The following is a 12,852-nucleotide window of genomic DNA, read 5'->3' on the forward strand; positions in this document are numbered from 1 at the left end:
TATTGATCACTTACCTTTTCCCCTTGAGCGCGCAAGAAAAAAATGATTAGCTCGAGTTTTTATGCGGGCGAATAAAGATGAGGCAGCAATCTTGCACTGAGGGTGCTATTTAGTTTCCGCCCTATTTTGCGCCCAGTATAGAATGGTCCAAATACGGGGGTATTCCAAATGATAAACTTTCCTTTCTGTAAGTGTTTATTTTCTGAGAGATACAAATAGTATATTTTTGAATATTGGTAACTTATTTATTTAAATATTTTTGAGCGCAAATTTAAATATATGGTTAAATAAAAAACAAATGATAGCAGTTCTGTTTTTTCCTCAAACCCCTGGGAAAGGTTTTTTTGCCGACTTAGCTATTTTACAAATCTCCGAAAAGAACTCCCATAGGAATTCCGATACATAACCCGATTGATTAATTTCGGAACGGCTTCAAGAAAGTCATAATGGCAGATAATTTTAAAAGTTACTGAGGAAATGTGTGTAATTTATCAAAGTTGATGGCTTGTTGATACTTTAAAGAAAAAAGATAACAGGTATAGCTTTTGCTAATCCTGGAATATCAAGGTTCCAGCTACACTGTGATTAGTCAGTCATTTGATCAAGTTTATCTATCTATCTATTATCTGTTATGGTTGAGTTACAGGAGGCTCTGGGAGCCCATTCTCGCAACTATAGATGCTTTGAGTAAGCATCCCAAACTGAACTGACTACCCAATTCCCCTCACATGGCATGGGTTGACCCGGGCAAAGGTTTGTTCACTTGCCAAGTGAACCGTTGTGAGTGGGAATCAAACCTTGGTCGCCTGTACAGGAATCAAGGTTGATGTCCACTGCACTATACCACATAATTAGTTCCCGCCAAAATTAAAATCTTTTAAGATTTTCGCTGCTCGCCAAAATTAGTTCCCGCCAAAATAAGTTCCCTTAAGGTACCCGAACTTAAGGGTATGTATTTTTAATACACTCTGGGAGCAGACAGGTAAGCTAGGCTAAGACTTACCTATTTTCTCCCTCTCATTTCTACAATACAGTCCAGCTCTTTCTCTGCAATTTTGAGCTCAAGCAAATGTGGGGCTTTTAAAGTTTTTAAATGGGAATGGCGGTTTCATGATCTAAAACTATCGGCTACCGTCAACTGCTCTAACTTGGGACTATCTGAGAAAACATGGGACAGCAATTTGGCCACCATTTCACCAAACTTCCAACGTCATTTGATTTGAGTTAATGAACAGCGTATTAAAAAATACATGATTTCTCTTTCGTACCGAGTAGGCTTTTAAATCAAAATATGAAAAAAATCCGTAGTGGAACACACGCAAGTGTCTGTGCACTCTAAGAGGAACGAAGAAGTATGATTGATAAACTTGGTGGAGTTATCAAAACAAATTTGTTGTCAAGATTAAGTGAAAACACAGGCCAGATATCAACTAGTCCCATGTTTAGACCAATCGTCCCAAGTTAGAGCAGTTGACGGTACATCTTCATAATGCATCAAAACGTAGAGAATTTTTTTAAACTTTTCAACACTTTTTCCCTGGTTTGCGATCCTACATGTTTCCGAGTGCATGTAGTCTATACTACTGGGGGCCACGATGACGGCTGCTGATTTTCCAAAATTCAAGGTAATTCAACTCCGGAAGATTTTAATTATTTTTTTTATAACCTATCCTATAGACCAGTTCAATGCGATGTCATTATATTTTGGTTTGTCTTGTTTAGTCTAGCAAAGTTGCATTGAAAAACAGAATAATGGAGACTCTTGCCTCCAATTTTTGTCTCTTTTACCTTTTGTTTTCAAGTTGAAAATCTAAAACAAAAGTAAGATTTAGCGAGATCACAAAAACAAACCAAACTAAGTGAGGAATGGTCCATCTTGTGGAGCAAAGTGGTTGTAAAGATATTCAAAGTTTAGTGTCAAAAATTTGACTAATAATGCCAATCAAAAAAACGGTAAGGAAAATAGCTTGAAAAAATTTGAAGAATGTGTCAAAAAAAGAAAAAATATTCAGTATGTTATTTTTGATTTTGAAGAAAAGTAGCTTGGAAAAGGTTGAAATGAGTCAAAAAAAAAGTGGATAGGACCCATTTTCAAGGGGCCTCTGGAAATACAGGAACAAAAAGTTATAACTAAAGAATAAGTTTTTCTGAAAGGAGAAACTCCAAATGAAAAGAAAATCCCCTTCAACAGAAATAAAAACTTATTTTAGGGACATTCCCATGTTAAAAAAACTACATGAAATTGAGAGAACTAAAATTAGCAAATGTGATTTTTTAATTCCTCACCTTTTTTTGGATAGTTTCAGCCTTCAACTATGTTTTTCTGCATTTCGTTTGTTTGTTCATCAATAGTAGCAACTTTTTTTATCCTGCACAACAAACAAATTTTGAAATGTTGCAAAAACGTTATAATAGGCATTTTACCAATTTGCTGTTTAGCCCATGTCCATAGTGTTATATACAGCTGGAAAGCTAAGATGAAGGGCTTTCTTTTAGTGAAAACTGGAACCCTTTAACATATAATAGGAAAAAAGTAAGAAGGGTTCAAAGTTCACGGAAGAATGAAACATTTAGTTTGTTGGTTAAGTTGCGTGACTTCTGGAGACGCTACTTAATGGGATAAACTTTCGTGGGGATTAAATTTTGCAGTTGGGCCTATCCGCGAAATTCAAAAATTTGCGGGGACTTTTTTTTGCGATGACAACATTAGGTAGCAATATTTTCACGATTTTGTGACTTTTACTGTCAAATAATGCATGTTGGTTGTTGAAATACGCATTATTTGCGCTTCTTTGAAGCAAGTAGCCATTGAAATAGTATTTATTTTATATATTTTGACTTTTGTTTAGAAATATTTTGCAGATGAGAGAGACCCTTCCAAATTTCCATTGCGATATAATTTTGCGGATTTTCGCGGATGAAACCCATTTCCGTGAAATCCGCAAAATTTAATCCCCGCGAAAGTTTATCCCATTAAAGTAATAGAATGACATATACAGTTTATATGGGTGAACAGGAACAGACCTCACAAGTTAGGCTAACTGTTATGATCACCATTCTTTACGCTTACACCCACCATATTTTGCCCGCACACACCCGCACAGGCTACTTGCAACCAGATGGTACTAATCGAATGGTTGATGGTGATCGAAGTAATCAATAATGATTGATAATAATCTAAGGTAGTCAGTAACCACCTATCGATTTTATCGTTTTTTATTGGTGATGGAATACTAATCCAAATTATGGCATTTTCTTTGACCATTTTCGATTAGTTTGATCATTTTGATTAGTTTTCGATTCACTTTCGATCACTTTCAATCATATTGAATACCTTTGATTGTATGGAATATGTTTCCTGAAGCAGCGCGTCGGAATCTGAAACCAATTTTATTTCACCCAATTAAAACAAAATAAACACTCTCCTGGAAAGTTAGGGGGAGTTTCACCCTAAAATTTTCCATAGAAAGGGAGGGGGTTGGAGCTACACAACTATTTAGGGGGGTTCCTAATGTACTTGGAAGAGATGAAATCTCATCATTTAACATAGGGACTTTTAATAATTAAGCTTTTAACGGTTGACTTCAATTACTCAAATTTAAAAGTTTTTGAAGCTGAAAAATCTTCAACTGCGCTGCAATATTTTTATATAAAAATAATGAGCAAAATATTTTATCTTTTAAAGCTTGGAACTGCAAAACAATATACATTGGATAACCGAAAGACCTTGGGGATGCCAAAAAAGTTATGGGTCTTTGGTCTTTGGGGGGACTTAAACTAATTTTTGCCTGGGACCTAAGCCCAGGCTGACGCTATGATGTAGTATGAGGAAAATTTGGAGCTTTGCTATTACATTTTGCCTAAAGTGTGACAGTCATGAAATTCTTTTAGTATCATAGTAAGCCACTTTCATGATAATAATTGTAACTTTTAGTTTTAGGATTCAAAAAAACAAAAAAATAATTCAAAATGCAGGCTCTATTTGGGAAAAAGAAGACTCCTGAGCAAATGCTCAGACAACATCAACGTACTTTGACAAGATCAATAAGGTGAAGATCTATGTTTTATGAAGTATAAGGAAGATCTCCAAGCCTCCAGTAAAGCCTTTATATTATTATTAAATGTTTCTCTCATTGGCGGTTATTTTAAATCAACACTTTGTTAGTCATACTACTTTTGGACTAGATAAGTACACATATTGACCAAAACTTATGTTTTAAAGGTAGAATAAATTGTTGTTATAAAATCAACAAAACATTATTGGAAGATATATTGTTTGGCTATTACCTTTTGTTGTTGGTATCAAGTTTTTCTGATGTGTCTTTTATCTATCTTTAACTTTGCTCTCTAACTCTAGGGATTTAGATCGAGAGAGAACAAAGATGGAAAATCAAGAGAAGAAAGTTATTAATGACATAAAGAAGATGGCTAAAGAGGGTCAAATGGTATTTCATGATAACTTTTATAAATTTTCATCGTATAATGCAACCCTAATGATAATGAATGACATTTGAAGAACCCAATTTTAGATCATAGTTCATCATTTTCAAAGCCATTGTATATTTGAATTTTCTTTTAGAAGAAGTGTTTGTTCTGTTTATAACTTTTCAAATTGTGTATAATATATAATTCTCTACAATTCAACCAGTTTGCAGTATGGAAAATTTGCACTTTTTAAAGATAAAGTTTCAACTTTGGTATTTGAAGATTTCTAACTGGCTCTTCCTGTTAATTGCTGTTATGAAATAATGCAACCGTCTAAATGTTTTATTATAGGATGCGGTGAAAATTATGGCCAAAGATTTAGTAAGAACAAGAAGATATGTCAAAAAATTCATTCTAATGAAAGCGAATTTACAAGCAGTTTCCCTCAAAATACAGGTAGGCATAAGCGAATTTACAACAGTTTCCCTCAAAATACAGGTAGGCATAAGCGAATTTACAAGCAGTTCCCCTCAAAATACAGGTAGGCATAAGGGAAATCCTGGAGCAGCTGAGCTTAACAACTAAAAGAGAAAAATAGACCCTATTATAGAAGTCAATTTTTAGTGAAACCTTTTACCCAATTCTCTGGATAATAAAAAGATTTATTCTAAAGCTCTCAATTTATTTTAACTTATATTTTTGCATATAATCTATCTTGTAAATTTTAGACACTTCGGTCCAATAATGCAATGGCCCAAGCAATGAAAGGCTGTGCAAAGGTATGGTTTTTTTTAGTTTGCGTTTTTGGCTTTTGTTGAGCCTGTCAAAATCAACTCAATTTCAAAGGATATCTTATTCATGTACATTCCTTCTAAATATCTTTTTTTGTCTATTTCGCCACCTTTTACTAAGAGATGAAAAATAGGATGGTTAGAATTACAATTTGAGACAAGTAGATATTTACTTACTTTGTTGCAAATCAGGTAAAAAGTTTCGATCATTGATTCCATCCAGCATGTTTTTTTCTATCTTTCTTGTCTCTAGCAAATGGTGACGAAGTTAGAGGGGTAGCCAACATTAGGCGAATTTACGGTGTCTCTAAATTAATGGTGGAATTTCATTGAATGTTGTTTTTCTTTCTTATAGACCATGGCAACAATGAACAAACAGTTGAAGTTACCACAAATTCAAAAAATCATGATGGAATTCGAAAAACAGGTATACAAAAACGTTATTTAGCGATTTTATGCTACAGTAGAGTCTTCATATAATTCTGATCTCTCCTATCTCTAATGTCTGGCCCCTCTCAGTTAACGAATCTGCATAAAATCGAAACCAGCCTATACAACTTGAAATTTCTACAACTCTAGAAATTTTTATTACCCTTGTGTGTTTGAATTCTATTGATTTGGAATATATTCTGGCAGGAACCAATGGAAGTGATTGATCTACACTGGGAGTCTAGTAACACCCTATGCTTCCCAGTTTCCAATTCATGTTAAAATATTCGGGAACAACATCGGGTCTTTTGTCCTAAACCAATAATGTCGAGTCCTATGAAGGATTCGACGGCATTCGGCCATTTCATAAAAATAAAGGACTAGTGGTATCAAGAGTTTTTAAAATGCAGCGATCCCAATCTCATTAAAAATTTCATATTAACTAGCACAAATCTAAGCAATGAAAAGTATATGAAATAAACAATTTTACTGAAAGCATTTTCCCGCTAAAGGATCACACTCCAATGAATGTCATCTAATCATAATTAAATGTCATCATCCTTCTGGGCAATGACTTCACATTGTAGGATTTTAGTGCAGGGTGACCACGCATGCTGGAAAAACTGGGAAACTGAAAAAATGGCCTTTTTCAGAAAATTAACTGGAAAAACTGGAAATAGGTACATTTTTCAAACAGGAAAGCTGGAAAAACTGGAAAAATATTTTTTGATCGTCGCATTTTAACTTTAACTGGCTTTATGCTTTTTATTTTACTTTTATTTTTGAAAAATTATTTTTGATCGTCGCATTTTAACTTTATGCCAGGATTTCGTTAGTATTATTATTATGTGATTAACATATATTATTATTATTTATTATATAATTTTCATAAGATGTTATGATGATGTTATAAGATGCTAGTATAGGCTTTTTAGGATTTTTATGAGCCTAGATATGTATGATCGATTGAAAAGAAATTACTTTTGAAAATGTAGAAGTAATAATTTTGCACTCGCCTATAGCTGGAAAAAGGTACTGATCTTTTGGTGAAGGCTGGAAAAAGGTACATTTTCCAACTGAAAATACCTGGAAAAAAGGGTGTTTTTTACCAAAAAAGTTGGATTTTTCTTCTAAAAGAAGCGTGGCCACCCTTAGTGCCTGCACTGCATCGAATAGTGGTTGTAAAAGATTCCTTATTATTGCTTTTAATAAAACTTTCTTCATCTCTTTCAGTCAGAAATTATGGACATGAAGGAAGAAATGATGAATGACGCAATCGATGACGTCATGGGTGATGAAGACGATGACGAAGAAAGGTATGTCGGAGCAAAAAAAACAAGCAACATGCTGAATGGACCTACATAATGATTAACATCAGATGAAAATAAGAAAAAAGTGACAATAATTGTACAAAAATTCAGAATGGAAAAATAAAGCTTGTGTGTTGAATAATGTAAAATGGTAAAAAGGAATGTCCCCAAATACGAAATCACTTAAACCATTCAGACCCAAAAAACCTTTTAAGCTGTTTTTGGCCCAAATTTGCCCAAAAAAATTTTCCTTAAAAATCTGGCTCCGTCACAATTTGGGCATTGTCATTTTGCATCATTGTGCAAAAAATCAGAAAAAAATTATGAGTCAACATTGAGAAAAGCTATATATTTTCTTATTTGGTTAAAGGGAATTTCCCCAAAATACGAAAATCCGTTTTTTAAGGCGAATAAGAATTTTCCGGGAAAAACCACTTCAGCCATTCTTTAAAGAATCTTGCCCTCCATCTTTGTACTAAAAATCAGAAAAAAGTAATGACAGAATTTTGCACAAAGTCCAAAAAACCCTATTTTTAGGCAGTTTTTGGCCCAAATTTGCCCAAATATATATTTTTTCGAAAATCGGGCTCCGGCACATTTTAGGCATTGTCATTTTGCATCATTGTGCAAAAAATCAGAAAAAAATAACGCGTCAACATTGAGAAAAGCTATATTTTCTTATTTGGTTAAAGGGAATTTCCCCCAAAATACGAAAATCCGTTTTTTAAGGCGAATAAGAATTTCCCGGGAAAAACCACTTCAGCCATTCTTTAGAGAATCTTGCCCTCCATCTTTGTACAAAAAATCAGAAAAAAGTATTGACAGGATTTTGCACAAAGTCCAAAAAACCCTATTTTTAGGTAGTTTTTGGCCTAAATTTGCCCAAATAAATTTTTTCTCAAAAATCGGGCTCCGTCACGTTCTGGGCATTGCCATTTTGCATCATTGTGAAAAAACTAATGAGCCAATCCTGAGAAAAGCTGGTAACAGACGGACGGACGGACGGACGGACATGGGTTAATTTATAGAACCTCCACCGGGGCACCCGGCGGTAGGTCCAAAAAACTGGACTACCAAGATATTTAAAATGAGAGTTGAATAAAATCTTATTTCAAACTCAAAGTTTCATGGCGCGTGTATGCTTATCTTCAATTAAAATTTAGTCTGATACTGCTCTTTAAATTATCGAGCACTACACAAAAAGAAGATAAACTCCTCCCAAATACTACCAAGATATTATTTCTCATATTATCCTTTTGTAGGTAACGTCTCGAACCTTTATCTTAAATTTCTATTTTCTTTTCTTCAAGTAATAATATTGTTACATTTTGTAATTAACTTTTTTAATTTTTTCAGTGACGCCATCGTATCTCAAGTGCTGGATGAATTAGGTCTTGGATTAACCGACCAGGTACAAGCATTCAAATTTGTCAGAAATTTTTGTCTCTTTATCCTATGACCTTTATGTGTCTAATCTTTTAAGGATTCATCGATCTTGTAGAGATCTTTCATGGCATTTATGCCTCAAGCTAAGGCTACACTGATGATTTTGCAGGCGGCTGCAATGCAATTTTCTTGTAAAGTTATAGGCTGGTTTCGAATTGCATTACAGTCGCCGGAGAAAAATCAGTTGTAGCCTTATAAAGTTATAAGTCAATCGTAAATACGCTTTTACTTGATATCTACAAAAAAGTAGTAACGAGTTCTAAATTTGAGTATGACAAAAAATTCAAGCAGGAATTCAATGGCTGTTATTGCCTACAGATATAGAATAAGATAAAACTTAATCCGAAAATTGATTTTGCTATGGAACTATGTGGAGATCACAAACAACAAAATTTTCATTTTTTGAAAAACTAATTTTATTTCGCTTCATAACCAAAGCATCATCAGAGTATAGAATGATTTCATTAATTCATGCCTCTCTATTGGTCTCCCCGTTCAAACAAAAAGCAACTAAAATTACACTGTTTTTATTTTTCATCTTAGTTATCCGAGCTTCCAGGAGCAGGAGGGAAACTACCAGCTGGTCAGAAAGCACCAAGTGGTCAACAAGCAGTTGCTGCTGGGGGTGGTGAAGATGATGATTTACAAAATAGGTATGTCACAGTATTGCAACTTTTCTCTCGGTGGACGGAAATATGTCCAGTTCAAATTTCGGATCACCGAGACTTCAAACTAGGAGTGTTATTATCTTCGCTTTCTGATTTGAATGATGACGCTTCGATCTACTGCCCCCTCTTCAGAATCATTTAAGGAAAAAAAGTAGTTGAGCTCCAGCTTCTGGACTAAAGGCCGGTCTCCACTTGCGCGCGCTGTGGTTGCACTTCTTGGCTTCAATTCTTTTTGCTTGGACACGTCAAAGGAAAAAAAGTCAGTTCTTTTAAATAACTTTCGAACTACTTTTTCAAATTTAATGTATGATAGCTCAAAATTCAAGTTTAAGTATCCTCTTTACGATAAAAAAAGAATGGACAAAAAATTTAAATCCTGAAGCTCACAGTATCTCGACAAACTTGTATACTTTTTTTTGGTGCACCCGGTAGTTATAATTATATGACACTCTGACATCATCGATTCGTCTAACCTTGATTAGTTTGTTATTACAAAAAAAAAGTGGTCTGGCGATTTTTTTTGGTCTATTTATTACATTTTGCGTGTCTACTAGACACGAAAGTGAAGTCAGTTATTTGAAGCAGTATCTTCCCTAGTTCAAAGGTGGAATATTGGTAAAAGGTTACAGACACCCCCTTCTCACAGACTCGGTAGGACTTTTTTAGCCAGTGGGGATAAAAAAGCGGACTGAAACTCGATGGGGGTTAACATTCCTATATTTTTTATGGCTGGGGATTTCAAATCTTCTTTTTTTTCAAGTCTGAAAATTCAGTGGGGATTGGGAAAATAACATAATATCTTGCAGCGAGGATTGGTTTATTTGATAATTTTCAGTGGGGACAAAAATTGGAGGATGATTTTCCACTGGGGACGATTTTTTGACCAATTTTTCCAGTGGGTAGGTGCCCCAACGTGAAAAGGGGTGTTTACAGACGATGTCGAGAAAAATCCGTCTACGTCTGAAAGTAAAAGTTTAATATGCCACTGTTTCTCTAGTGTTCCGGTTGAAGCTCTATATAGTGAATGTTAAATGGAACCAATTATCAAATGGGGATGAAAGTTTCTTAGGCTTTGAATGGAAATTTAGAATTGATCTGATTATGCAGTTTTGAGAATATTATTCTGATGGTTAGACAGAGATTAGACAGTAAGATTAGTACAAGCCTCGAAATAACGATTTCAAGTGGGTCGGACAAAATGTCCGATCAGGGTTGCTTTAGCTTGAAAATTATGATTTTGGGGTCGGTCATGAAGCTATTTGGGTCGGACAATGTCCGATGTCCAACCGTTATTTCAAGCCCTGTAGTAATGTACACCCCTGTCTCTAAAAGAGCTAAATAAATGGCATTGGAGGTAGAAAAGTACTGATAATTTTTTTCTAATTTCAATTTCTGTGACACGAAAATTTTAATAATAACATGTTGGACATTCCGACCAGGCTGTTAATCAAATTTTTATAGTAAATTAGGGGGTCTTTGAAGTGAGGCTTTTCATGAGACTCATTAATTGGCTGTCAAATTATTCTAGAGAGGCTTGGGTAATATCTTCTTTTTCGATTGATATTTTATTTTGGAAATTTTTAATTCTTTGTTATGCTCTCTTAGCTTTATTATGATTTCCCTTTTTTCAATTTCAGGTTGGATAATTTACGACGAGATTAAACAAACACATGCATACCATCATCAAACCAAATGAAGAACTCTTAACTTATTTAAAAAAAAAGAACGTTTAATTGCACACAACTTTGGACGCTCGAGTCCGAAAGGAATGGGTAGTAGTTTGAAGAACTTAGGGAGTTGAATCTTCAATGTTGGTTGTGACTGGGAAATGAATGGTGGACTTATTCTCTACACTAGATTTTAGCATTTTCATCCTCGCTATTCACCGGTACACCGAGCTTTATTGAGGTGCATGTTGATTCGAATTAGTTTGCTCGTTTTGTTATTCGATTTGAAAAGGACACAATTCACACCACCTAGAAACTCTCTTCACGAACACGTACATTATAATGGAGTAAAGGATATTGATATTATCAATTTGATCATAACCTATGATTTCTAAATATCAGAAATAAAAAGAGTAGAGACACAGTTTTAAACCTTATTCTGTGGCTAAATTATATCATCGGTTTTGTAATACTTTCAAACATTATATGTGACCGCATTAAACTTTTATCGTATTTCCTGATCTTATTTTTTCAACGAAATTTTCAGCAAGAAATTATTCCTTTGTAAGCCGTTTGGATGAAATGTCCTCATGCAATAAATAGTCAATAGCCAATAATTTGTCCTCGATTTCTGTAATAATTTCTTGAATAATTTGATAAAGACATAAATCAATCAAGTTTTCAAGAATGATTTTCGAAGCTCAACTTTTTTTTGTCACAGGTTGCACATTCAAAACCTTTAAGTTTTTAAAACCCTTTTGGACCTTTTAGGGTCTATCAATCATGGTTTTCGACCTAATAGGTTAAGAGAATTAGGTTCATGGGTTTATCTTTCATTTCGCATAAGGGTTAGAAATAGATTGATGAAAGGACAACTTAAATTTTCTGAGCTGCTTACTTTCACTTAACGAGATGAAGTCTGTTAGCTATTTTCTTTCAGCCTTTATATTTAAATAAAAAACCTCAACGGCTTTATGGACAAACGATGAAAGTCATTTTAATTCTATTTAATTCATTTTTTCTGATTTATCAGATAGTTAATCCGGGTTTTGTAGACGAATTTTTTTCTTTAAATTCTATTCTGATAAAAATCTTATGTTTTGTTTATATGAAAGTCATCCTTCAATGAACAAATTACCGTGATTTTAAAACTAGTGTCAAGGGTTTTGTCCGTTATATTGAGGCAGTATCCTCTATTAGTAGGAAACCCCTTTAAGTTTTAGTTTATATTTTTTCCAATAATAATTTTTGTATATTATTATCAATTCAAAATTTCTTGTAAAAAATATTTGAAACATAAAATGAAAAAAAGACAAAAAAATCAAACCGACTTTTTCACACCCGGTTTCAGAATTAACTAAACAAATCCGCTTGAATACATCTTTCCAACAAGCTTTTTCGGGACTCGATAAGATATGAAATGACGAAACTGATCATTTCATCAAGTTTAGATTCTCAGAGTCTTTATTGGCTTCGTAGATTTGTTTTGACTAGATGATTTTATCAGTGTTTGTTTGTGTTTACATATTGATAAAAGAGAAAAAAACTGTTTTCATATAAAACGTTCACACGACAATATGTTTGTTTCGATTTTTTGAAACCTGCCAAACAGTTTCCAATTTAATCTGACCGTAATAATGTTATAGTAGATCAACGTTCTCAGTACATAGTTTTATACAAACTTTTGTAACATTGATACAGTGACATATTTCCTAGTCAAAACTCAGTTTGTATCCAATTTGCTACCAACCAGTCAATTTTCTATTTCTTTTCATATTGCACAGTTCGAAGTAAATGCTCTACTGTGACTATTTCGATGCCTCTTTATAAGCTCAACAGTACCTGTAATTAAAATCAATTAAGTTGTCATGGCAACACAGATGTACATTCTTAAAATAGTTCTCCATTATTTACGACGATTTTTTTTGTCGTAAAATAAATGACGCTTTTGAATTTGATCCTTGAAAAAAATTTTACTACGGCTTCGACGGGCCAATCACTCAAGAAAAATCAATCTTTGATCTCGACCAATCAGGTTTGATGTATCGGCGCCGATAAACCAATCAGAATGACTTTCGGCTTTATGCGGCTTACACAGGCCATGTCAATCAAAACA

The 12,852-nt window shown here is 33.9% G+C and overlaps 1 protein-coding gene across 1 annotated transcript; it reads left to right on the plus strand.

Annotated features, from left to right (window-relative positions):
* The first annotated feature begins 3,924 nt into the window (after positions 1 to 3,924).
* LOC136822037 (charged multivesicular body protein 2a-like) lies at positions 3,925 to 12,066 on the plus strand. The gene is made up of 9 exons (XM_067078255.1): positions 3,925 to 4,049; positions 4,358 to 4,445; positions 4,777 to 4,881; positions 5,154 to 5,204; positions 5,572 to 5,643; positions 6,879 to 6,961; positions 8,312 to 8,366; positions 8,945 to 9,054; positions 10,707 to 12,066. The coding sequence occupies exons 1-9, from the start codon at positions 3,970 to 3,972 to the stop codon at positions 10,729 to 10,731; spliced, it is 669 nt and encodes a 222-aa protein (XP_066934356.1). The 5' UTR covers positions 3,925 to 3,969; the 3' UTR covers positions 10,732 to 12,066.
* Positions 12,067 to 12,852: the final 786 nt, after the last annotated feature.

The sequence above is a fragment of the Clytia hemisphaerica genome, unplaced genomic scaffold (assembly GCF_902728285.1).
Source record: "Clytia hemisphaerica strain Z4C2 unplaced genomic scaffold, Clytia hemisphaerica genome assembly, whole genome shotgun sequence".
NCBI classification, from domain to species: Eukaryota; Metazoa; Cnidaria; class Hydrozoa; order Leptothecata; family Clytiidae; genus Clytia; species Clytia hemisphaerica.

Coding starts and splice junctions, on each gene's coding strand:
- LOC136822037 (XM_067078255.1), top strand. CDS start 3,970: ATGCAGGCTCTATTTGGGAAAAAGAAGACTCCTGAGCAAATGCTCAGA. Junction 5,205..5,571: donor CAATGAAAGGCTGTGCAAAG/GTATGGTTTTTT, acceptor TCTTTCTTATAG/ACCATGGCAACAATGAACAA. Junction 6,962..8,311: donor GAAGACGATGACGAAGAAAG/GTATGTCGGAGC, acceptor TAATTTTTTCAG/TGACGCCATCGTATCTCAAG.